The sequence below is a fragment of the Ranitomeya imitator genome, chromosome 8 (assembly GCF_032444005.1).
Source record: "Ranitomeya imitator isolate aRanImi1 chromosome 8, aRanImi1.pri, whole genome shotgun sequence".
NCBI lineage: Eukaryota > Metazoa > Chordata > Amphibia > Anura > Dendrobatidae > Ranitomeya > Ranitomeya imitator.
This window is the reverse complement of record NC_091289.1, coordinates 75147218-75169957: the sequence shown is the minus strand read 5'-3', so window position 1 is coordinate 75169957 and position 22740 is coordinate 75147218. Positions and strand designations below refer to the sequence as shown.

Below are 22740 nucleotides of genomic sequence, written 5' to 3'. Positions count from 1 at the left end.
CTAAAGATAATTCCATGACTATGGAATTGGCAAGTCCACCGTGAATGAGATTACTCTGATCAGGAATCTGTTCTTCCTGGCCTGGAACCTCCTGTAGTACGGGGTCAGCCTCTTCCTGTCTTGGGACTTCTGGTATTGGGTTCGGTGTTGGGTAAAAGGCCACCATGGGAACCACTACTGCACCATGGTATGTTAGTAGGGTTTTGGGAAAGTCTCCTATACAGGTGTGATACATTTCCTCTTCTTTTTCCTTTACTGGTTGAACCTGTATGGGTTGAATAACTTCTGGTTCTGGCTGGACAACTTCTGGCTCTTTCAATGCTTCCGGACACAATTTAAGATTGTCTCTTGACACTAGTACAGATGTTAAGCCTCCGTTTTTGCTAATGAGACACATTTTAGGATTATCCATTCTTGTTGGTAAAACTGTGTAGGGTACGGCTTCCCACTGATTGTCTAGTTTATTGGTTCGACGATTTCTCTTGAGCACTTGGTCACCCGGTCTTAATGGGGTCGCTAGAGCATTCTGGTTGAAAGTTCGCTCTTGTCTTTCTCTAGTTTGCTGAAGGCTTCTTTCCACACTCTCTTGCACTTGGCGATACTGCTTTTGCCGTATGATATCCCAATTGGAGTCTTGAACTTCTGCGTCTGGTTTCAGAATTCCCATTTCTAGATCGATTGGTAATTGGCCGGGTCTTGCACGCATAAGGTAAGCTGGGGTGCAGTTGGTGGAGCTCACCGGGACATGATTATACAGATCCACCAAGTCAGGCAATTTCTCTGGCCATTGATTCCTATCTGTCTCAGGTAAAGTCTTTAGTAGGTCTATTACAATATGGTTCATCTTCTCGCATAAGCCGTTTGTTTGTGGATGATAGGCCGTCGTCCGGATCTTTTTGCAACCATACATATTACAGAATTCTCTGAAGATCTCTGATTCAAAGGCTGTACCTTGGTCGGTGAGAACCTGTTCCGGATATCCATGGGGTCTACAAAAGTACGTTTGGAACGCTTTGGCTGCTGTTTTTGCTGTCAGATCTTTTACGGGTACTACTACCAAGAAACGTGAATAATGGTCCACGATGGTCAAGGCATAGACATAGCCGGACCGGCTTGGTGTCAACTTCACGTGGTCCATGGCTACAAGTTCAAGTGGTTGTTTGGTGATTATGGGCTGCAGTGGTGCTCTTTGGTTCTTTTGATCGTTTCTTCTGAGGTTGCACGGGCCACAATTTCTGCACCACTGTTCGATTGATTTTCTCATCCCGACCCAATAAAATCTTTCTCTTAGAAGTACTTCTAACTTTTTCCAACCGAAGTGACCAGCACCATTATGGTAAGCTTCGAGGACCATCTTCACATCTTGTTTAGGCACAATAATCTGCCAAACCAATTCATGTGTTTTCGGATTGGTGTATCTTCTACAGAGCTTCCCTTGATACAGGAACATTTTGCCTCTCTCTTTCCAGAGTTGATGCGTCTCTTCTGGGGCATCCTCATCGGGATATGCACTTTGCTCAGTCAACAGTTCCTTCACCAACTTCACAGCCGGATTGCTGTCTTGGGTGTCAGCCCATCTATGGTGTGCTAACGGATTAAAATTCACCTCTTGTTGTTTCTGATAGGTACTTGACTGATGATGTTTTGCCTTGGGACGATGGAAGGCTGGTAGTTCAATTTCTTCAAGCTCCCCCGTTTCCTCTTCTACATCTCTCAAGTGTGGCATCCGGGATAGGGCATCGGCATTTCCATTCTTGCAACCTGCTCGATATTTGATTATGAAGTTGTAATTAGATAACCGGGCTATCCATCGCTGTTCTAACGCACCTAATTTGGCTGTGTCCAGGTGGGTCAACGGATTGTTGTCAGTATAGACAATAAATTCTGCAGCGGCCAGATAGTGTTTGAAACGCTCCGTCACAGCCCAAACTACTGCCAGTAGTTCCAATTTGAAGGAGCTGTAATTTTCTGAATTTCTTTCAGTAGGCCGGAGCTTTCTACTTGCAAAGGCGATGACTTTCTCCCGACCTTCTTGCTTTTGTGACAGCACCGCTCCTAGTCCCACATTACTGGCATCGGTGTAGAGGATGAAAGGTTGATGGTAATCTGGGTATGCCAGAACCTCTTCTCCGGTTAGTGCCTTCTTTAGTTGTTCAAAGGAGTCTTCCCTTTCGTCGTTCCACTGAAAAGGAGGGTTTCGGTTTGAAGGTTTCTTCGTCTGCCCTACCAAGGTGTCTTGCAAGGGTGCTGCCAACTTGGTAAATCCTTTTATAAATCTGCGATAGTAACCCACCAATCCCAGGAATTGTCTCACTTCTTTTGCGCTGGTAGGTCTTGGCCAATCCCTTATGGCGCTTATTTTCTCGGGATCTGGTGCTACTCCCTCCGAACTCACGATGTGTCCCAGGTACTGTACCTTTGGCTTGAGAAGGTGACATTTGGATGGCTTGACTTTCATGCCATACCTGGATAAGGCTTCGAACACTTCTGCCAGGTCTATTAAGTGTTGTTCGTAAGTCTTCGAGTAGACGATCACATCATCTAGGTACAGGAGGACGGTCTCGAAGTTCTTGTGTCCGAGGCAGCATTCCATCAGCCGCTGGAAGGTACCGGATGCGTTGCAGAGTCCGAACGGCATGCGATTAAATTCACATAGACCCATTGGTGTGGTGAATGCCGTCTTTTCCTTATCTCTCTCAGCCACAGGGACTTGCCAATACCCGCTTGTTAAGTCTAAGGTGGAAAAATAATTAGCAGATTTCAAAGCAGTTAAGGACTCTTCTATCCTAGGCAAGGGGTAGGCGTCTTTATGGGTGATGTTATTAATCTTCCGGTAGTCTACGCACATTCTCATGGTTCCGTCCTTTTTTTTGACAATCACTAGAGGGGCCGCCCAGGGGCTACAGCTGTCTCTTATTACCCCGGCCTGTTTCATTTCCCTCAGCATATCTTTTGCACATTGATAGTGAGCGGGCGGTATGGGTCTATATCTTTCTTTTATTGGGGGATGGTCACCTGTGGGGATTGTGTGTTCTACCCCTTCTATCCGTCCGAAGTCCAATGGGTGTTTACTGAAGACTTGTTCATATTCCGTCACTAACCTATACACCCCTTGTTTTTGATGGGTAGGTGTTATGGCTGGCAATCAGGCAACACAGCGTGCAGTAATCAGCGCACATACAGAGATCTGGCAATAACCAAAAACAATAGGACAAGCTCTGAGACGTGGAATCTCTGTAGACTGCAGTACCTGATCTATCCTCACACAACTATAAGCAGCAGTGGATTGCGCCTAACAACTACCTATGCAACTCGGCACTGCCTGAGGAGCTGACTAGCCTGAAGATAGAAATACAAGCCTGACTTACCTCAGAGAAATACCCCAAAGGAATAGGCAGCCCCCCACATATAATGACTGTTAGCAAGATGAAAAGACAAACGTAGGAATGAAATAGATTCAGCAAAGTGAGGCCCGATATTCTAGACAGAGCGAGGATAGCAAAGAGAACTATGCAGTCTACAAAAAACCCTAAAACGAAAACCACGCAAAGGGGCAAAAAGACCCACCGTGCCGAACTAACAGCACGGCGGTGCACCCCTTTGCTTCTCAGAGCTTCCAGCAAAAGTTAATAGCAAGCTGGACAGAAAAAACAGAAAACAAACTAGAAGCACTTATCTAGCAGAGCAGCAGGCCCAAGGAAAGATGCAGTAGCTCAGATCCTACACTGGAACATTGACAAGGAGCAAGGAAGACAAACTCAGGTGGAGCTAAATAGCAAGGCAGCCAACGAGCTCACCAAAACACCTGAGGGAGGAAGCCCAGAGACTGCAATACCACTTGTGACCACAGAAGTGAACTCAGCCACAGAATTCACAACAGTACCCCCCCCTTGAGGAGGGGTCACCGAACCCTCACCAGAACCCCCAGGCCGACCAGGATGAGCCACATGAAAGGCACGAACAAGATCTGGGGCATGGACATCAGAGGCAAAAACCCAGGAATTATCTTCCTGAGCATAACCCTTCCATTTGACCAGATACTGGAGTTTCCGTCTAGAGACACGAGAATCCAAAATCTTCTCCACAATATACTCCAATTCCCCCTCCACCAAAACAGGGGCAGGAGGCTCCACAGATGGAACCATAGGTGCCACGTATCTCCTCAAAAACGACCTATGGAATACATTATGTATGGAAAAGGAGTCTGGGAGGGTCAGACGAAAAGACACCGGATTGAGAATCTCAGAAATCCTATACGGACCAATAAAACGAGGTTTAAATTTAGGAGAGGAAACCTTCATAGGAATATGACGAGAAGATAACCAAACCAGATCCCCAACACGAAGTCGGGGTCCCACACGGCGTCTGCGATTAGCGAAAAGCTGAGCCTTCTCCTGGGACAAGGTCAAATTGTCCACCACCTGAGTCCAGATCTGCTGCAACCTGTCCACCACAGAATCCACACCAGGACAGTCCGAAGACTCAACCTGTCCTGAAGAGAAACGAGGATGGAACCCAGAATTGCAGAAAAATGGAGAGACCAAGGTAGCCGAGCTGGCCCGATTATTAAGGGCGAACTCCGCCAACGGCAAAAATGACACCCAATCATCCTGGTCAGCGGAAACAAAACATCTCAGATATGTTTCCAAGGTCTGATTGGTTCGTTCGGTCTGGCCATTAGTCTGAGGATGGAAGGCCGAGGAGAAAGATAGGTCAATGCCCATCCTACCACAAAAGGCTCGCCAGAACCTCGAGACAAACTGGGAACCTCTGTCAGAAACAATATTCTCAGGAATGCCATGTAAACGAACCACATGCTGGAAGAACAAAGGCACCAAATCAGAGGAGGAAGGCAATTTAACCAAGGGCACCAGATGGACCATTTTAGAAAAGCGATCACAGACCACCCAAATGACCGACATTTTTTGAGAAACGGGAAGGTCAGAAATGAAATCCATCGAAATATGTGTCCAAGGCCTCTTCGGGACCGGCAAGGGCAAAAGCAACCCACTGGCACGTGAACAGCAGGGCTTAGCCCTAGCACAAATTCCACAGGACTGCACAAAAGCACGCACATCCCGTGACAGAGATGGCCACCAGAAGGATCTAGCAACCAACTCCCTGGTACCAAAGATTCCTGGATGACCGGCCAGCACCGAACAATGAAGTTCAGAGATAACTTTACTAGTCCACCTATCAGGGACGAACAGTTTCTCGGCCGGACAACGATCAGGTTTATTAGCCTGAAATTTCTGCAACACTCTCCGCAAATCAGGGGAGATGGCAGACACAATGACTCCTTCCTTGAGGATACTCGCCGGCTCAGATAACCCCGGAGAGTCGGGCACAAAACTCCTAGACAGAGCATCCGCCTTCACATTTTTAGAGCCCGGAAGGTATTAAACCACAAAATCAAAACGAGCAAAAAATAACGACCAACGGGCCTGTCTAGGATTCAAGCGCTTGGCAGACTCAAGATAAGTAAGGTTCTTATGATCAGTCAAAACCACCACGCGATGCTTAGCACCCTCAAGCCAATGACGCCACTCCTCGAATGCCCACTTCATGGCCAGCAACTCTCGGTTGCCCACATCATAATTACGCTCAGCAGCAGAAAATTTCCTGGAAAAGAAAGCACATGGTTTGAACACTGAGCAACCAGAACCTCTCTGTGACAAAACCGCCCCTGCACCAATCTCAGAAGCATCAACCTCGACCTGGAACGGAAGAGAAACATCAGGTTGACACAACACAGGGGCACAGCAAAAACGACGCTTCAACTCCTGAAAAGCTTCCACGGCAGCAGAAGACCAATTAACCAAATCAGCACCCTTCTTGGTCAAATCGGTCAATGGTCTGGCAATGCTAGAAAAATTACAGATGAAGCGACGATAAAAATTAGCAAAGCCCAGGAATTTCTGCAGACTTTTTAGAGATGTCGGCTGAGTCCAATCCTGGATGGCCTGAACCTTAACCGGATCCATCTCGATAGTAGAAGGGGAAAAGATGAACCCCAAAAATGAAACTTTCTGCACACCGAAGAGACACTTTGATCCCTTCACGAACAAGGAATTAGCACGCAGTACCTGGAAACCCATTCTGACTTGCTTCACATGAGAATCCCAATCATCAGAGAAGATCAAAATGTCATCCAAGTAAACAATCAAGAATTTATCCAGATACTCACGGAAAATGTCATGCATAAAAGACTGAAAAACAGATGGAGCATTGGCAAGTCCAAACGGCATCACCAGATACTCAAAATGACCCTCGGGCGTATTAAATGCCGTTTTCCATTCATCTCCTTGCCTGATTCTCACCAGATTATACGCACCACGAAGATCTATCTTGGTGAACCAACTAGCCCCCTTAATCCGAGCAAACAAGTCAGAAATCAATGGCAAGGGATACTGAAATTTAACAGTGATCTTATTAAGAAGGCGGTAATCAATACACGGTCTTAGCGAACCATCCTTCTTGGCTACAAAAAAGAACCCTGCTCCCAATGGTGACGACGATGGGCGAATATGTCCCTTCTCCAGGGACTCCTTCACATAACTGCGCATAGCGGTGTGTTCAGGTACGGACAAATTAAATAAACGACCCTTAGGGAATTTACTACCAGGAATCAAATCGATAGCACAATCACAATTCCTATGCGGAGGTAGGGCATCAGACTTGGACTCTTCAAATACATCCTGAAAGTCCGACAAGAACTCTGGGATGTCAGAAGGAATGGATGACGAAATAGACAAAAATGGAACATCACCATGTACTCCCTGACAACCCCAGCTGGTTACCGACATAGAGTTCCAATCCAATACTGGATTATGGGTTTGCAGCCATGGCAACCCCAACACGACCACATCATGCAAATTATGCAGTACCAGAAAGCGAATAACTTCCTGATGTGCAGGAGCCATGCACATGGTCAGCTGGGCCCAGTACTGAGGCTTATTCTTGGCCAAAGGTGTAGCATCAATTCCTCTCAACGGAATAGGACACCGCAAAGGCTCCAAGAAAAATCCACAAAGTTTAGCATAATCCAAATCCATCAGATTCAGGGCAGCGCCTGAATCCACAAACGCCATGATAGAATACGATGACAAAGAGCACATTAAGGTAATGGACAAAAGGAATTTGGACTGTACAGTACCAATAACGGCAGAGCTATCGAACCGCCTAGTGCGTTTAGGACAATTAGAAATAGCATGAGTAGAATCACCACAATAGAAACACAGTCTGTTCAGACGTCTGTGTTCTTGCCGTTCTACTTTAGTCATAGTCCTGTCGCACTGCATAGGCTCAGGTTTACTCTCAGACAATACCGCCAGATGGTGCACAGATTTACGCTCGCGCAAGCGACGACCGATCTGAATGGCCAAGGACATGGACTCATTCAAACCAGCAGGCATAGGAAATCCCACCATTACATCCTTAAGAGCTTCAGAGAGACCCTTTCTGAACAAAGCCGCTAGTGCAGATTCATTCCACAGAGTGAGTACTGACCACTTTCTAAATTTCTGACAATATACTTCTATATCATCCTGACCCTGGCATAAAGCCAGCAGATTTTTCTCAGCCTGATCCACTGAATTAGGCTCATCGTAAAGCAATCCGAGCGCCAGGAAAAACGCATCGACACTACTCAATGCAGGGTCTCCTGGCGCAAGAGAAAACGCCCAGTCCTGTGGGTCGCCGCGCAAAAAAGAAATAATAATCAAAACCTGTTGAATAGGATTACCAGAAGAATGAGGTTTCAAGGCCAAAAATAGCTTACAATTATTTCTGAAGCTCAGGAACTTAGTTCTGTCACCAAAAAACAAATCAGGAATCGGAATTCTTGGTTCTAGCATCGATTTCTGATCAATAGTATCTTGAATCTTTTGTACATTTACAACGAGATTATCCATTGAGGAGCACAGAGCCTGAATATCCATGTCCACAGCTGTGTCCTGAAGCACTCTAATGTCTAGGGGAAAAAAAAGACTGAAGACAGAGCTAAGAAAAAAAAAATGATGTCAGGATTTCTTTTTTCCCTCTATTGGGAATCATTGGTGTGGGCTCCTTGTACTGTTATGGCTGGCAATCAGGCAACACAGCGTGCAGTAATCAGCGCACATACAGAGATCTGGCAATAACCAAAAACAATAGGACAAGCTCTGAGACGTGGAATCTCTGTAGACTGCAGTACCTGATCTATCCTCACACAACTATAAGCAGCAGTGGATTGCGCCTAACAACTACCTATGCAACTCGGCACTGCCTGAGGAGCTGACTAGCCTGAAGATAGAAATACAAGCCTGACTTACCTCAGAGAAATACCCCAAAGGAATAGGCAGCCCCCCACATATAATGACTGTTAGCAAGATGAAAAGACAAACGTAGGAATGAAATAGATTCAGCAAAGTGAGGCCCGATATTCTAGACAGAGCGAGGATAGCAAAGAGAACTATGCAGTCTACAAAAAACCCTAAAACGAAAACCACGCAAAGGGGCAAAAAGACCCACCGTGCCGAACTAACAGCACGGCGGTGCACCCCTTTGCTTCTCAGAGCTTCCAGCAAAAGTTAATAGCAAGCTGGACAGAAAAAACAGAAAACAAACTAGAAGCACTTATCTAGCAGAGCAGCAGGCCCAAGGAAAGATGCAGTAGCTCAGATCCTACACTGGAACATTGACAAGGAGCAAGGAAGACAAACTCAGGTGGAGCTAAATAGCAAGGCAGCCAACGAGCTCACCAAAACACCTGAGGGAGGAAGCCCAGAGACTGCAATACCACTTGTGACCACAGAAGTGAACTCAGCCACAGAATTCACAACAGGTAGGTGTTGAATTTATGCCCACGTGTAGCTGTTGGCACCAATCCTCCATTTCTCCATCTGAGCCATTGCCTTCCACCTGACAGGTTGGTTCTAAGGGCTCAATGGTTGTGATGGCATTGTTGTCAACAGTATATAGCTTTGCCATTGTAGCATACCTTGGCAAAGTGACCTCTTCCTCTCCACAGTTCAAAAGTCGTACCGGCACTCGTCCCCGGTGTACCTCGACTATCCCTCGTGCTGTGAGTATAGTGGGCCTGCTGTCGGTGTACACTGGTTCTATTAAGGCTTGATAATCTCGTCCCTTAGTACCAATGGCTGCTCTACACCATACCAGCATTTCTGTTTTTGGTGGGATTACAATAGACGTTGGATCACTTACCCTCACACTGCCGATTTCTCCACCTGCAACTTCTACCTGTTGCCTTAACATCAATACTTTTATTTCCCTCCGGAGAACTCTCTGCTGGCAGGATTGGGCAGTTTCAGCAATTTGCTGTAAGACAGAAATGACTTCGGAAAAGCAGTTCTCTAACACATTCATTCCTATCAATACAGTTGGTTCACAGTTCCGCCGGTCAACATCAACAACAATTATACCCTGTTTCTTCAGTTCTACTTTACCAATCTTTATGGTCATCTCCCTGAATCCTAGTTTCGGTACCAACTTACCATTACTGGCCCATATATCTATTTCAACATCAGAGGGCCCTTTATCAATATCTGCATCAGCCCAGTACCTCTTATAAAGGATATACGGTATAGATGAAATCTGGGAACCTGTGTCCAGCAAAGCGTTGAGGGGAATTCCGTCCAGCACGATAGGGATAATGGGTCGTCCTCCGATGTACCTGTCGTGCCAGGGTGTTGGGCCTTGAAAGTTCATTCCTGCGAAGCGGCCCGCATTCCCAGGGGATTCCCGTTTAAATCACAATCTCGTGCAAAGTGGCCCGGCTGCTGGCAACGGCGGCAAATGGGCTGTCCATCCGGTTGGTAGCGGTCGCGGGGTCGTCCTCTCCATGTCGGGTATCTCCGGGGTCTCATCCATGGAACATACTCTCTACAGTTTGCCAACTCCATCTTGTGTCCTCTCATCTCCTGCATGGTTTTAGCCATTGAAGCAACAACATCAGCTAAAGAGTCAAGCTTTTGTTGAAGAGCCTCATTAGTACTGGGCCCCAGGGGCTTAGCAATGGCCCCAGACATAGCTGATGTCACTGGCACTCCCTGTTGTTGAGGTGCCTCTGCCATGGGTTGCGCAGGATCCTGATCCCGAGGTGCCTCTGCCAGCTGGAGACGTATAGCGCTCTCCTTTAATTGGGCAAATGTCAATTCAGGGTTCTTAAAAACAAGCATGCTCACATGCCCCCGGTGAGAAGGGGTGTAGAGTCCCTCAATAAATTGATCTCTTAGTAGTTTATCCGCTCCGGTGTTAAAAATGGGTTCAGCCAGTGTAAGTGATTTAAGGGCTTCCTGCAGGTTTAAGGCAAAGTCTCTCACGCCCTCATTAGCTTTTTGTTTGCAATTAAAGAATCGTATTTTAGCTTTGCTGCTGGCCGTGGTTTCAAATGTAGCTTTTAATCCAGCAAATATGCGTTCAACAGTGCCTTTTAGATCAGCTGCCCATGCTGTGACTTCTCGCTTAGCATGGCCACTTAACTGCATCATCAGGAGACTAACACGCTGAACTTCACCCACAGGGAACATGTCAAAATGGGCCAGCATCTTTTCTCTGAAATCGTCAAGGGTATTAGGCTCACCTTCATACATTGGAAGCCATGGGCCACCCGGGGTATATGGCATCAGCACCGGCATGATGGGCGCCACTCCTTGCACCGCTGCACTGCCGGACTCTCTATTGACACTCTGTCTTTCAGCTGCATTAGCGTTGCCGAGTGCTGCGGCGTCTCCGTGCTGCGACATACTGTGCCCCCTTAGTTAATCCGGACCCTTCCGGTCCTCCGCTTCCGTCGGGATAGTGTAGATTCGTTCCGCTGTGCAGCAGGATCGATTTTCCCCTTGCTCTGATGTCAGAGCGCTCAGCTTGGTGCCGCCCACAATGACACGCCCCCTGCTGCTCCCGCCCGCCGCGCGCTCAGTAATGGCGGATTCTGAAGTTTTTCAGTTAGACTGGGGCTCAGGTAATGGCGTAGCTCAATTAACAGTCTCGTGCCTAACGGTTATGAAGTGATTACCTCAGGGGATGGCGGCCATCTTTACTCCATTATAACCAATGGGGAAAAGTCACTTTCAATAGTTTTCAATGGGGAATGGATTTTTCTTTAATAAAGTCAATTTTCAAGATTTTTCATCCCAGTTTTCACAGTTTTGGGCTCCAATCACGGCACACAATACCCGGTATACGGGCTGGCTAGATCCTGTTCGTGACGCCAATTGTGACGCCCAGGAGACCGGGATACCCAGCACCGGACCAATGGAGTCTGTCTCTTGAGGGGGATGTCACGGGTGGCTTGACCCGGTGCTGTGGCCTCAGGCAATGCACAGTGTAAGGGGTATCATGAGGGGACAGGCACTTACTTGATCAGCAGCAGGTTCTCCCAGCGGTGACGATCCCGATCCTGGATAGATGGCTATTGTCCAAATGAAAGACTGAGGCACTGAAACGTTTAACCAGTTTACTTTAACATAAAAGGATTTACAACCAGTCCTGTCACCGGAGTCTGTATGGGAACTCTGAGTTACTTTGACCCTGCCGGGGTCTTCGCCTCTTATTGTGCGCAATTTCTGTGTGGCCCTGCTGCTGTATGTGAACTGGCTGCCGGCCCAATCTGTCCCCTCCGGGTCCTGGTTCGACGGGCAACCCGAGTCCTTTTATCGGTTTACCCCCTCTGGGAGTACCGCTGAACTCTGTGTCTGTTGCTGCGTCCGACCCTAGTGAAGCTGATATCATCTCACGTTTTTCCGGTTGCTGTATTATATATAATGAATACAGCCACGGATCCGGTATCCGTCTTTGCGCCTGTTCTGGGTAGTGATTAATGCTACCCGGTTCTCACAATGTCCTTTTTCTCTATCCCTCTTCTCCTCAGGCCGGTGATTTAGGCCTGGTAACAGTCATAGGGCTGTTAGATATTCAGCTGTATGACCTCTCACTTTCAGCTCCTTAGCCCAACTGCCATTTCTTCTCTCAGACCAGAATGGATCAAGGGGAGTCTCTGGAGCTCCCCCTTCTGGCCGGAGGTGGTAGTGCAGTCTTGCTATTTTAGTATTTGTACTTACTGTCAGTAACTATTTTTGTGGCAAATACCCCTAGGGGTGCGACATAAGCATCTTCCTAGGCGCACTTGGTACATAACTTTCCCCGGACGAAGCTAAACGCGAAACGCGCGTCGGGTTGCTGTCACCACCATCAGGTAAAACCCTTGGCTGCTATTCTCGCATTTGCTATATTTTGCACTTTATATGATCCCCTCTTATTTCTGTTTAATCATGCACGCCCCTGCCATTTTGGCCTTATTATGAGTATAGTTCTGGCATGCATGTAGCATGTTGCAGGCATGGCTTATGTTGCAGGATTAATTAGTACAATAATATTTGCAACTGGGCTGGTTTCACTTTATATGGGATTACTTTCCTAGTACCTAGAGTTATGTCTGCAGCATTTTTACACATTTAACTCTTTTTTTCTACTTTGGAGGATCTTTATACCTTTATATTGCAATCTATATGCTTTATGGTGATTACATCTGATAAACATATTTAGCATGCCTGTGCGTTACTTTTCTCATGCGCAATATACGTTGCATTTATGCTTTGCACTGTGCTATATTGTGCGTTGATTACCGCACTATTGTAGATTTATTGTTTCTACATGGTATGATATATATTTTTTGCCTTTTGGTGGCTACCATTTTCTTGTGCATATTTCCCTGCCCCATTTTTTATGTATTTGGATTTTTTGTATTTATTTATTTGTAATAAAATTTCATCATTTTATGGCTATAGTGCTTCTTTTTTGCTTTTTTGGATAATCATAAAAATTGTTTTCCAGGTAATTCCTATGTTTTGTAAGCAAACATCGTATGAAATACAACACGCTGACCAAAGAAAAACTGTGAATTGGGACTTTTTATCCTTTCATGACCAGTAACGTAAATATGTTATATGGGCGCTAAGGGAAAATTATATGGGGCAGGCGCCTTACATGTCGGGTGTCAGCTGTGTCATATAGGTGGGATCTGCATCTTAACCACTTAGACGCCACCATCACTTGGTGACAACAGCATCTAAGTTGTTGGAACAGGGACAGTCGGTGCCAAGGATGTAATGTTACAGTAGTAATATATATAGTTAGAGAATATGGAAGGGAGAATTAAATGACTATGCTGTGTACACAATTTTGATAATTTTCTTATTGAACAACTCCAGTACTGTCTATCAATCCAAATGGTTTAACCTGAAACCTAAATATTTAAAGGGAACCTGTCACCCCCCCCCCCCCCAGGCGTTTGTAACTAAAAGAGCCACCATGTGCAGCACTAATGCTGCATTCTGACAAGGTGGCTCTTTTAGTTCTTGTTCCTGGCACTGCTGAAATAATCGTTTATGAGATTTGTCCCTCATACCTTGAAATCGTCCCGGGGACAGGTCTTTCCCCCCTATTACAAACGCACCACAGCCGTCACTCAGGGCCTCTGCGCGCCGAGCGCCGCCTCCTCTTCCTTCATTAGCGTCCCCGGCGCTTTAAGTTTTTTTGGGGGCATGCGCAGCTGTGCTGCCCTTTGAACTTACAGCGCAGGCGCCAGGGACGCTAATGAAGGAAGAGGAGGCGGCACGCAGATGCCCTGTGTGACGGCTGTGGTGCATCAGTATTAGGGGGGAAAGACCAGCCTCCGGGACGATTTCAAGGTATGAGGGACAAATTTCATACACGATTATTTCAGCAGTGCCAGGAACAAGAAGTAAAAGAGCCACCTTGTCAGAATGCAACATTAGTGCTGCACAAGGTGGCTCTTTTAGTTACAAATGACTGGGGGGGGGGGGGGGGTGACAGGTTCAAAGTGGAGGTCTGTACCAGTTACTGATCCATTCACAGGCCCACCCATCTGGTCTGTCAATCCTCTCTTCAGTCCATAAAAGCTTTGAAATAAATCTGTCCTTCGATATTTCTTGGCCCAGTGTTGACGTTTGCTTTCTGTATCTTGCTCAGTGGTGGTCTGGTCTCAGACCTCCTTACCTTGGCCTGGTCTCTGAACACCTTGTACTTCTGGTTACTCCAGGGAGGTTTCAGTTCAGGAATATGACCGCCCTGGAGGATAATGGCTTCCTGGTCGCTTCACATTTGATTCTTCTTAAATCTTTGGTAGTTAATGGGCATCTAATTTTTCTTGACACGCTTTTGCGACCCTCTTGACTATTTGCAACAACATTTTTGATGGTTCTGTGATCCCTCTCCAATATCTTAGCAATAGCAATTTCAAGAGCGCTTCCTCCCACTGTAAGACTTGTAACAATTTTTGACTTTACAGTCAGTTAAATCTCTTTTTCAGGCCCATTTTGCCTGAGGAAAACAAGCAGCCCAATAATTCTGCACAACCTGATAAAGGGAGTTGTATCCTTAGTCCTCATCTTCCATCATTTCACATCACCTGATCTGCTTCATCCAATAAGCATTAAAGTTTATACAGCTTGGAGGTGGAAAATATGCATAAAGAAGATGATCTGGTCAAAATACTCACCGCGTAATAATTGTGAACACAATAAAATACTATGACCCCCGATCCATCAAGAGTCCGGAAGTTTTCTCGCTAGTCTTAATGAGGAGGCATGCTGGGGACAGATGCTCCAGACTCTTAATGAATCAGGAGCATCTAAAAAGTGGTGTGAGCTTCACAACAAATCACACTCCAGTCTGCGACTGGAGTAAGATTTGTGGTGTAGCAAATATGGTTTGCTAGAATACAGAAATAGATGCTGGGAAAGAAAGTTCTGCACTCTCTGGAGTCACGAAAAACCAGTCGTAAGGATACAAAATGTAGGTTTATTTGCCTACGCGTTTCAGAGTCCACCGACTCCTTCCTCAGGACACTACACATAATCATATGTACATACACATGCATATGGTTATATATGGTTGTCCTGAGGAAGGAGTCGGTGGACTCTGAAACACAGACAAATAAACCTATATTTTCATCCTTATGACTAGTTTGTCGTGACTCCAGAGAGCGCAGAACAACTTCCTTTCCTGGCATGTATTTCTGACATATCCCCAGGAAGCTGCAGCATCTGGCTTTCAAGCTTTATAGGTGCTGTGTCTCACACATCCCTATTAGGTGAGCAGTTCTAATACTGCTGTACTAATTATTTACATTACATAAGACTATTGCGCTCTTGCATTTTTTCATTCCTAGAATACAGAACATTTTCGTTCACCTACTAGGAGCTCTAACACATGCAAAGAACTCACAAATACCCCTCAAGCAAGGAGCAAGAAATTAACACCTATTTTGTGAAACTAGTACACGTCGTATCAGTCCACCACATAGCAATTTTCGAAGCTGTGAAGGGTCTTTGAGGTTAAAGTACAGGTTTATAAGCTTAATCTGTAAGTGACAGAAAAAATAAAAAACATTCACAATACATTAACTAAGAGGACAATCAAATGCTGATAAAGGATTACAAACTAACCGGTTTAAAAAGGTCCGCAACAGCATCACAGTAATCACCATAAAGTTTGCGCAATGTTGGGCGAGTGGATAATTCCTTCCGCTTTTCCTCTATGAAAGATGAATATAAGAAGATCAGAATGCCCATACAGACGAAGTTACACACAGGAGTACAGAAAAGTCAAACTTGGAAGAGGTATAAGGCCACATTCCCACAAGCAAAAATGCTGCTTTTATCCCACTATGATTTTTTTCCAGGTGTCTGCACCAAAATATACAACAGCAATCTGCTCTGATTCTCTACTTTTTTTTGTTTTTAGTTTTTGGTGCATAATTGAAGCAGCTTTTATGCATTAATTAATGCAGAAAAGCCAGGAGTCTGCATTTACAGAGAGTCTGTCTCTCCAAAATGCAAATTGAGCTGCTTAAACATTTATTTAGGGGACTTCGCCTCAATAAAAATCATGCCAGTAATATACATTTAAGTGTTGTAGATGAAGCCGTATTATAGCCTTATAATTATAGCTTATTATAGCTTTATAATTAACATGCAAAGGAGGGTGTTTCGCTGCACCCTTGGGGTGACCAATGGCTCCGCTGCACTCAGATTTACATACCCATCATGGTCCCTGATCTTGATCAACTCAGCTAGCTTTCTCACACTCAAAGCTCCCAACACTCAAATCTCTATTCCTGCACACGGACACTGAAGGCAAGAGGGCACTCCATGTGGGTGAGTGGACACTCCTCTCTAAAGCCACTCACAGACTGGCAAAAGCCTGAAGTCAGAGCGTGACAGTACCCACACTGCGTGCACCTACCCTGACACGGAGATCATCACTGGACTACTTCACCCATAAACCATCGCTGTGAATCAAAATAAGGGACAGTACAGACATTACAAATCTGTGGTCGTAACCATACCAAGGATGCACAAAATCACGCATTTGCAACACTAAAATACATATTACAACAGCACATGTGAAAAAGACTTGGGTATACTAATAGATCATAAACTGAACATGAGTCAACATTGTGATGCAGCAGCAAAAACAGGGAATTTTGTGTACTCACCGTAAAATCCTTTTCTCTGAGCCAATCATTGGGGGACACAGGACCATGGGTGTTATGAAGCTGCCACTAGGAGCACACTAAGCAAATAAACAAAAAAGTTTATACTCCTCCGCAGTATACACCCTCTGCTGGCTCTCTCATGAACCAGTTCGGTGCCAAAGCAGTAGGAGCTCACAAACAGAATTGCAATATGTCAAAACCAACAATGACTACAAGCCAAAGGGTTAACAGGGCGGGTGCGGTGTCCCCAATGATTGGCTCAGAGAAAAGGATTTTACGGTGAGTACACAAAAATCCCTGTTTCTCCTTCGCCTCACTGGGGACGCAGGACCATGGGAGTCCTAAAGCAGTCCCTGGGGCTGGGTGGGAAAACGTCACAACAAGTGAAACCTCGCGCACCCAATTATTAAAGGATTAAGTGATTAAATGAAGCCTACAGATGCGAAACTGCCGATTGCAGAATCTGTATGCCGAGGACCGCATCTGAAGAGGCTTGAGCATGTATGTTGTAATGTTTAGCAAACGTGTGAAGACTGGACCAAGTCGCAGCCTTACACACTTGATGTGAGGATGCCTGATGCCGAATGGCCCAGGAGGCCCCCACTGACCGAGTGTTTTGTGCCTTAATCCCCGTGGGGATAGGCTGACCTTTGACACGGTAAGCTTCTTGGATCGCTGAACGAAGCCATCTGGCTATCGTGGCCTTAGAGGCAGGCAAACCATTTCTGTGTCCCTCCGGAAGCACAAAAAGGGTGTCAGCTTTGCGAAAAGACGCTGTTCTGGAAATGTACTTTCTGAGAGCCCTCACCAAGTCCAAAGTGTGAAGAGCTATCTCTGTACGATGGACTGGACCCGGAAAGAATGAGGGCAGAACTATGTCCTCATTCAGATGAAAAGCCAAAACACCTTTAGGCAAGAAGGACGAGGACGTCCTGAGCACCACCTTGTCCTGGTGGAAAATCAGAAAAGGATGTTTGCACGACAAAGCTGCCTGTTCTGAGACCCGTCTGATGGATGTTATTGCCACAAGAAAGGCAACCTTCCATGAAAGAAGAGAGAGAGAGAGAAGCATCCTGTATTGGCTCGTAGGGGTGTCTCTTGTAAAGCACCGAGGACCAAGTTAAGGTCCCAAGGTTCTAAAGGCATCTTGCATGGAGGGACAAGATGTGAAACTCCCTGCATGAAGGTCTTAACCTGTGACTTGTATGCTATCCGTCACTGGAAAAGGACGAACGGAGCTGAGATCTGGCCCATGAGAGAGGCCGGCGCTAGGCCTGAATCTATATCCACTTGGAGAAACTCCAGAATGGAGGGGATGGAAAACACCAAACGGGGAATGACTTATCTTTGCACCATGGAAAAAAACGTTTTCCAAATGGGATGGTAAATACTAGTGATGAGCGAATATACTCGTTACTCGAGATTTCCCGAGCACGCTCGGGTGTCCTCCGAGTATTTTTTAGTGCTCGGAAATTCAGTTTTCATCGCCTCAGCTAAATGATTTACAGCTATTAGCCAGGCTAAGTACATGTGGGGGTTGCCTGGCTGCTAGGAAATCCCCACATGTAATCAAGCAGGCTAGTAGCTGTTAATCATTCCGCTGCGGCGAAGAAAACTAAATCTCCGAGCACTAAAAAATACTCGGGAGATCACCCAAGCGTTGCCGTGGAAAACCCGAGCAACAAGTATATTCGCTCATCACTAGTAAATAAGCATGGAAACAGGCTTCCTAGCGATCATGGTAGATGCCACTTGACCGAGAACCTGGCCTGGGCTAGGATCCAGGATTCAATGGCCAGGCCGTTAAACTCAGCACTCTTGAGTTCTGGTGGCAAATGGGTCCCTGAAAGAGTAGGGACAAAAGATCCGGTAACCGTAAGGGAACGTCCGCGACTAGATATACCAGTTCTGCATACCAAGCTCAGCGTGGCCAGTCTGGAGCGACAAGGATCACCGGAATGCTTTCCGCTTTGATTTTTCAGATGACCCTTGGGATCAGCGGAAGTGGCGGAAAGATGTAAGGGAGGAGAAATTTGCTCCATGGAAGTACTAGAGCATCAGAGCCGATGGCTAACGGATCTCGTGACCGAGCTACAAATGCCGGAACCTTGGCGTTCAGCCTGGAGGCCATAAGGTCCACATCTGGAGTGCCCCTACGCTGGTAAATCCCATGAAAGACATCCAGGTGAAGAGACCACTCTCCTGAGCCTATGCCCTGGCGGCTGAGAAAGTCCACCGCCCAATTCTCTACACCCGGAATATGAACTGCGGAGATGAGCGATTGATTTGTCTCAACCCATTGTAGAGTGTGCGAAACTTCAATCATCACTCTTCTGCTGCACGTGCCTCCCTGGCGATTGATGTAAGCCACCACCGTGGCGTTGTCTGACTGGATCCGGACGGGACGTCCGGCCAAGAGGTGATGGAATTGATGAAGAGCTAGCGTTAATGCTCGGATCTCGAGGATATTGATCGGAAGGTTGGCTTCCTGAGCAGACCAACATCCCTGAGCCGTGTGGTGACGAAAGATCGCACCCCATCCGAGGAGGCTTGTGTCGGTGGTCACTACCAGCCAGTGAACAGGGAGGAAGGACCTTCCCTGATTCGGGGTGCCAGGCAAAAGCAGCGACCCAGGGAGGCTGTATTCTTGTCCCAGGCTAAGATCAAAGCCTGCTGCAGGGGACGGAAGTGAAATTGGGCAGACAGCACTGCCTTGATAGATGCCATCATTTTTCCGAGAACCTGCATGGTGAACCGAAGGGAGTGAGAGCGGCCCAGACATAGCAATTGGGCTCCTCGGATTAGAGAGGAAATCTTTTCCGGAGGAAGAATTACCAAGATCATCCCCAAAAAGGGAAATCGTTGGGATGGAACTGGGGAGGATTTCTCCATGTTCACCAGCCAAACTAGACGAGGCAGAGTGTCGATGGCGACAGTGACGCTCTCTTCACAAACCCGATAGGATGGACCTTTGACGAGAAGATCGTCCAGATAGGGTAGAATCACCACGAACCGGGAGTGTAGAATAGACATGACGGCTGCCATGACTTTTATGAACACTCTGGGGGCGGTGGAAAGCCCGAAGGGCAGAGCAGTGAATTGAAAAGGTTCATCTCCGACCGTAAAATGTAGGAATCTTTGATGACTTTCAAAGATTGGAATCTAAAGATATGCGTCTTTGATGTCTATCGACCCAAGGTATTCCCCTTTCTCCAGAGAAGCGATGACGGAACGGAGGGATTCCATCCTGAAGAGGTGCACGGAGAGGAATTTGTTCAACAACTTCAGGTCTAGGATGGGACGCATGGTTCTGTCATTCTTTGGGACAACAAACAGGTTCCAGTAGAAGCCCTTGAACTTTTCTGTGGGAAGAACCGGAACAATGACCGCGCTGTTGTGGGGGGCTTGTAAGGCCCGGTAAAAGGGAGCTGCTTGCGCCTTGGACTTTGGAGGACGAGACTGGAAGAAACGCATTGGAGGGGGGGAGTGAATTCAATCCTGTATCCGGAAGACACGAGATCTCTGACCCACTGGTCGTGAACGACAGTTAACCATACTTGGCAAAACAAAAACAGATGACCGCCTACCCTGCCTGTGTCCTCTGGACACAGCCAGAAGTCATTGAGAAGAGAATTTGCGGGAAGGGGCACTTTTGGGTCTGGATCGGGAAGATCTGTTTCTCCAGGAGTTAGGTCTGAAGGAAGGTTGCGAACAAATGCCCCTGCGTGGGGGGGCGAGACGAGCTAGCGGGAGTGGCTGTGGATGACCAGCCTGTGGTACTGCGAAAGGGTCTGAAGCGAGCTTGTGACTGGTTCCAAAAAGGGCGAATAGGCCTACGCTGAGGGAGGAATTTGCTTTTTCCGCCGGTAGCATAAGATAATCTGATCGAGTTTATCTCCGAACAAACGCCCGTACTGGTACGGCAGGGAAGTTAAAGATTTCTTCAAAGCAGAGTCTGTCCGCCATTTTCAGAGCCACAATGCTCTCCTGATGGTCACGGCATTGGCGGCCGCAAGTGCGGCACATTTAGCCGCATCTAGGGAGGCATGAACTACGTAATCCCCTGCCCGAGAGATCTGGTAGGCGAGATTGGACACCTCGGGTGGCAGGCTATTGTTTCTACTGGTTTTCACTATGGTTTCAGCCCAGGCTACCATAGCTCTAGCTACCCAAGTGGTGGCGAATGAACGAAAAAGCGTTGCTCCGGCGGTCACGAAGACCGACCTGGCCAGGATGTCAATCTGATGATCAGTAGGATTCTTAATGGAAGATCCGTCCTCCAGAGACAGAAGAGTTTTTGAAGCGAGTCTCGATATAGGTGGTTCTACTGCAGGGGACTCAGTCCACTCTTTAGATCATATGCAAAAGGATACCATGCTTCTAGCAGCTTTAGGCCCGTGAAACGCTTATCTGTGCGACCTCTATGCCTCTTAATGTCCGTAAACTCAGGGTGGTTGGCAAAAGCCCTGTGAGGCAGTTTTGTTTGTTTAAACGACACTGGATGATCCTAATTAGTATCGGGTTCTTCGTCTATTTTTAGAGTGTGATTAACCGCCTCGATGAGGGAATCAATAGACTCCTGGAACTCAGAGGAATCCGGGTCTGGGGCCACATCGGACTCGTTTTCTGAGTTGTGCTCACTGTAAGCCCCAGGTGAAGGGGAACAAGACACAGAGCTAGCGGATGAAGAGGCATCGGAGTTCCGTGGGGATGCGGCACAGGAATGCTTCCTGGAGGAATGTGTACCCCCCGTCACCTGTCTGAAGAAAACTCTTGAGCAGCCGAGTGACCCTCTACAGGGGGTAAGGAGATGCCCTGGCTTGAGGAATCACAAAAGGATTCTAGGGCCCGTGCGAGAGAAGCCATGGACTGTGTCAAAGAAGAAGCCCACTCAGGGGGGCTGGCACCGCTGTGTTCAACAGTAGCGGGAGGGCTCCTGAGAACCTGAAGCGTCACAGTCTGTACAGAGGGGTTTAGGATGTTTCCGCGGTAGGGAAACATTGCATGAGGTACATGAGGCATACATCACAGAGTGCGTCTTATCTGCCTTTTTATTAGCCTTTGAATGAGACATTTTGCAAACTACAGTACGGAGCTGCAGATGGCTGCTGAGAGGCTGCAGGGATGTACCTGCAGCGTATGGGTTAGCAGAGTGAGCCTGCAGCGGAAGGGTTAAAATGTGTCTGCAGTGGAGGGGGTTAAGCAGCGTGCGCCAGCTTATCCAGGTCCTGTGTCCATGCTCCCTGAGAAGTAATCCTGCTGCGGTGTCAGGTGTCTGCAAGTGGAGACACCCACGCTTCCTTCCTTCCTTTGAATCAGGAACAAGGCCCCAGAATAAGGTTGGCGCTTCTCGTGATTAAGAAGAAGTGTCAGAGAGAGTAGGCGGAGCAATGATAGGGAGGGCCGCGGCTGCATAATGCAGCGTCCCGGAAAAAAGCCATCTGGCGAGCGCTAGTGAGAGGGGGCAGAGTTGGCCGGGTGGGCGGGACTGGGCCTACCACGGCCAGAAGCCAGGGCCTAGATTAGAGGCCATGGCGAATGGTAGCCGACCGTGGCAACGGGAGCAACAGCAGCCGCTGCGCAGGTAACTGCCACGGCCAGCGGGCGACGACCGTGGATATGGCGGCGGCGAAGGCCGCAACGGCCACGGCGACGGACCAGGCCAAGGCGATGATAGAACCTGGCGCCTATCCCCCCAGGGGCACAGACAGAACCCAGGACCCCAGGGAAGGAAGGGATGGAGCCCTCCCTGCCAACCAGTGGCTCACATCGTTCCTCGTGGTGAGAGTCGGGGGCGCTGTATGCCATCTATCCTCAATCCACCATCCCTTTGATAGGGAGGTGGAGAGGGCTCCCTAGGGTCCTGGCACCATACGTTTTCACGATGGTGCTGTGGGCCAACCAAATGCCTCAGTGGAGCTTCATCCGCATTGTAAATCCAGGAAGATAAGTTGGGGGCCTGGCTCGGAAGGGTGTTTGTGAGGGCGACACCTCACGTTTCCGTCCGTTGTCGGTGAGGGGAGAGCGGACCCATTAAAGGAATCCGTCACCCCGATGAGAGCCCAGGGCAATGTAGCAGGAGGGGGTACAGGGAGGAGACAATCAGCGTTCCCGCTTGTTGATGTTTTTGGGAGATCGGGACCTTGAAAGGCCCCGTCGTCGGTCCAATCCGTGGGAAAAATAAATAAATAAATTTAAAAACAAAATAAACTCTGGGT

The 22740-nt window shown here is 47.4% G+C and overlaps 1 protein-coding gene across 5 annotated transcripts in view; it reads right to left on the bottom strand.

Annotated features, from left to right (window-relative positions):
* The window catches only part of L3MBTL2 (L3MBTL histone methyl-lysine binding protein 2), a 280914-nt gene that overhangs the window by 94018 nt on the left and 164156 nt on the right, over positions 1–22740 (bottom strand). For 4 of the 5 annotated variants that reach the window (XM_069737089.1, XM_069737087.1, XM_069737086.1 and 1 more), the window contains one exon: positions 15471–15559. The exons of the other annotated variant lie outside the window; for it this stretch is intronic. In XM_069737089.1, the coding sequence (XP_069593190.1) occupies positions 15471–15559 (89 nt within the window). The remainder of the gene's footprint in view (positions 1–15470; positions 15560–22740) is intronic. 5 annotated transcript variants of the gene reach the window in all.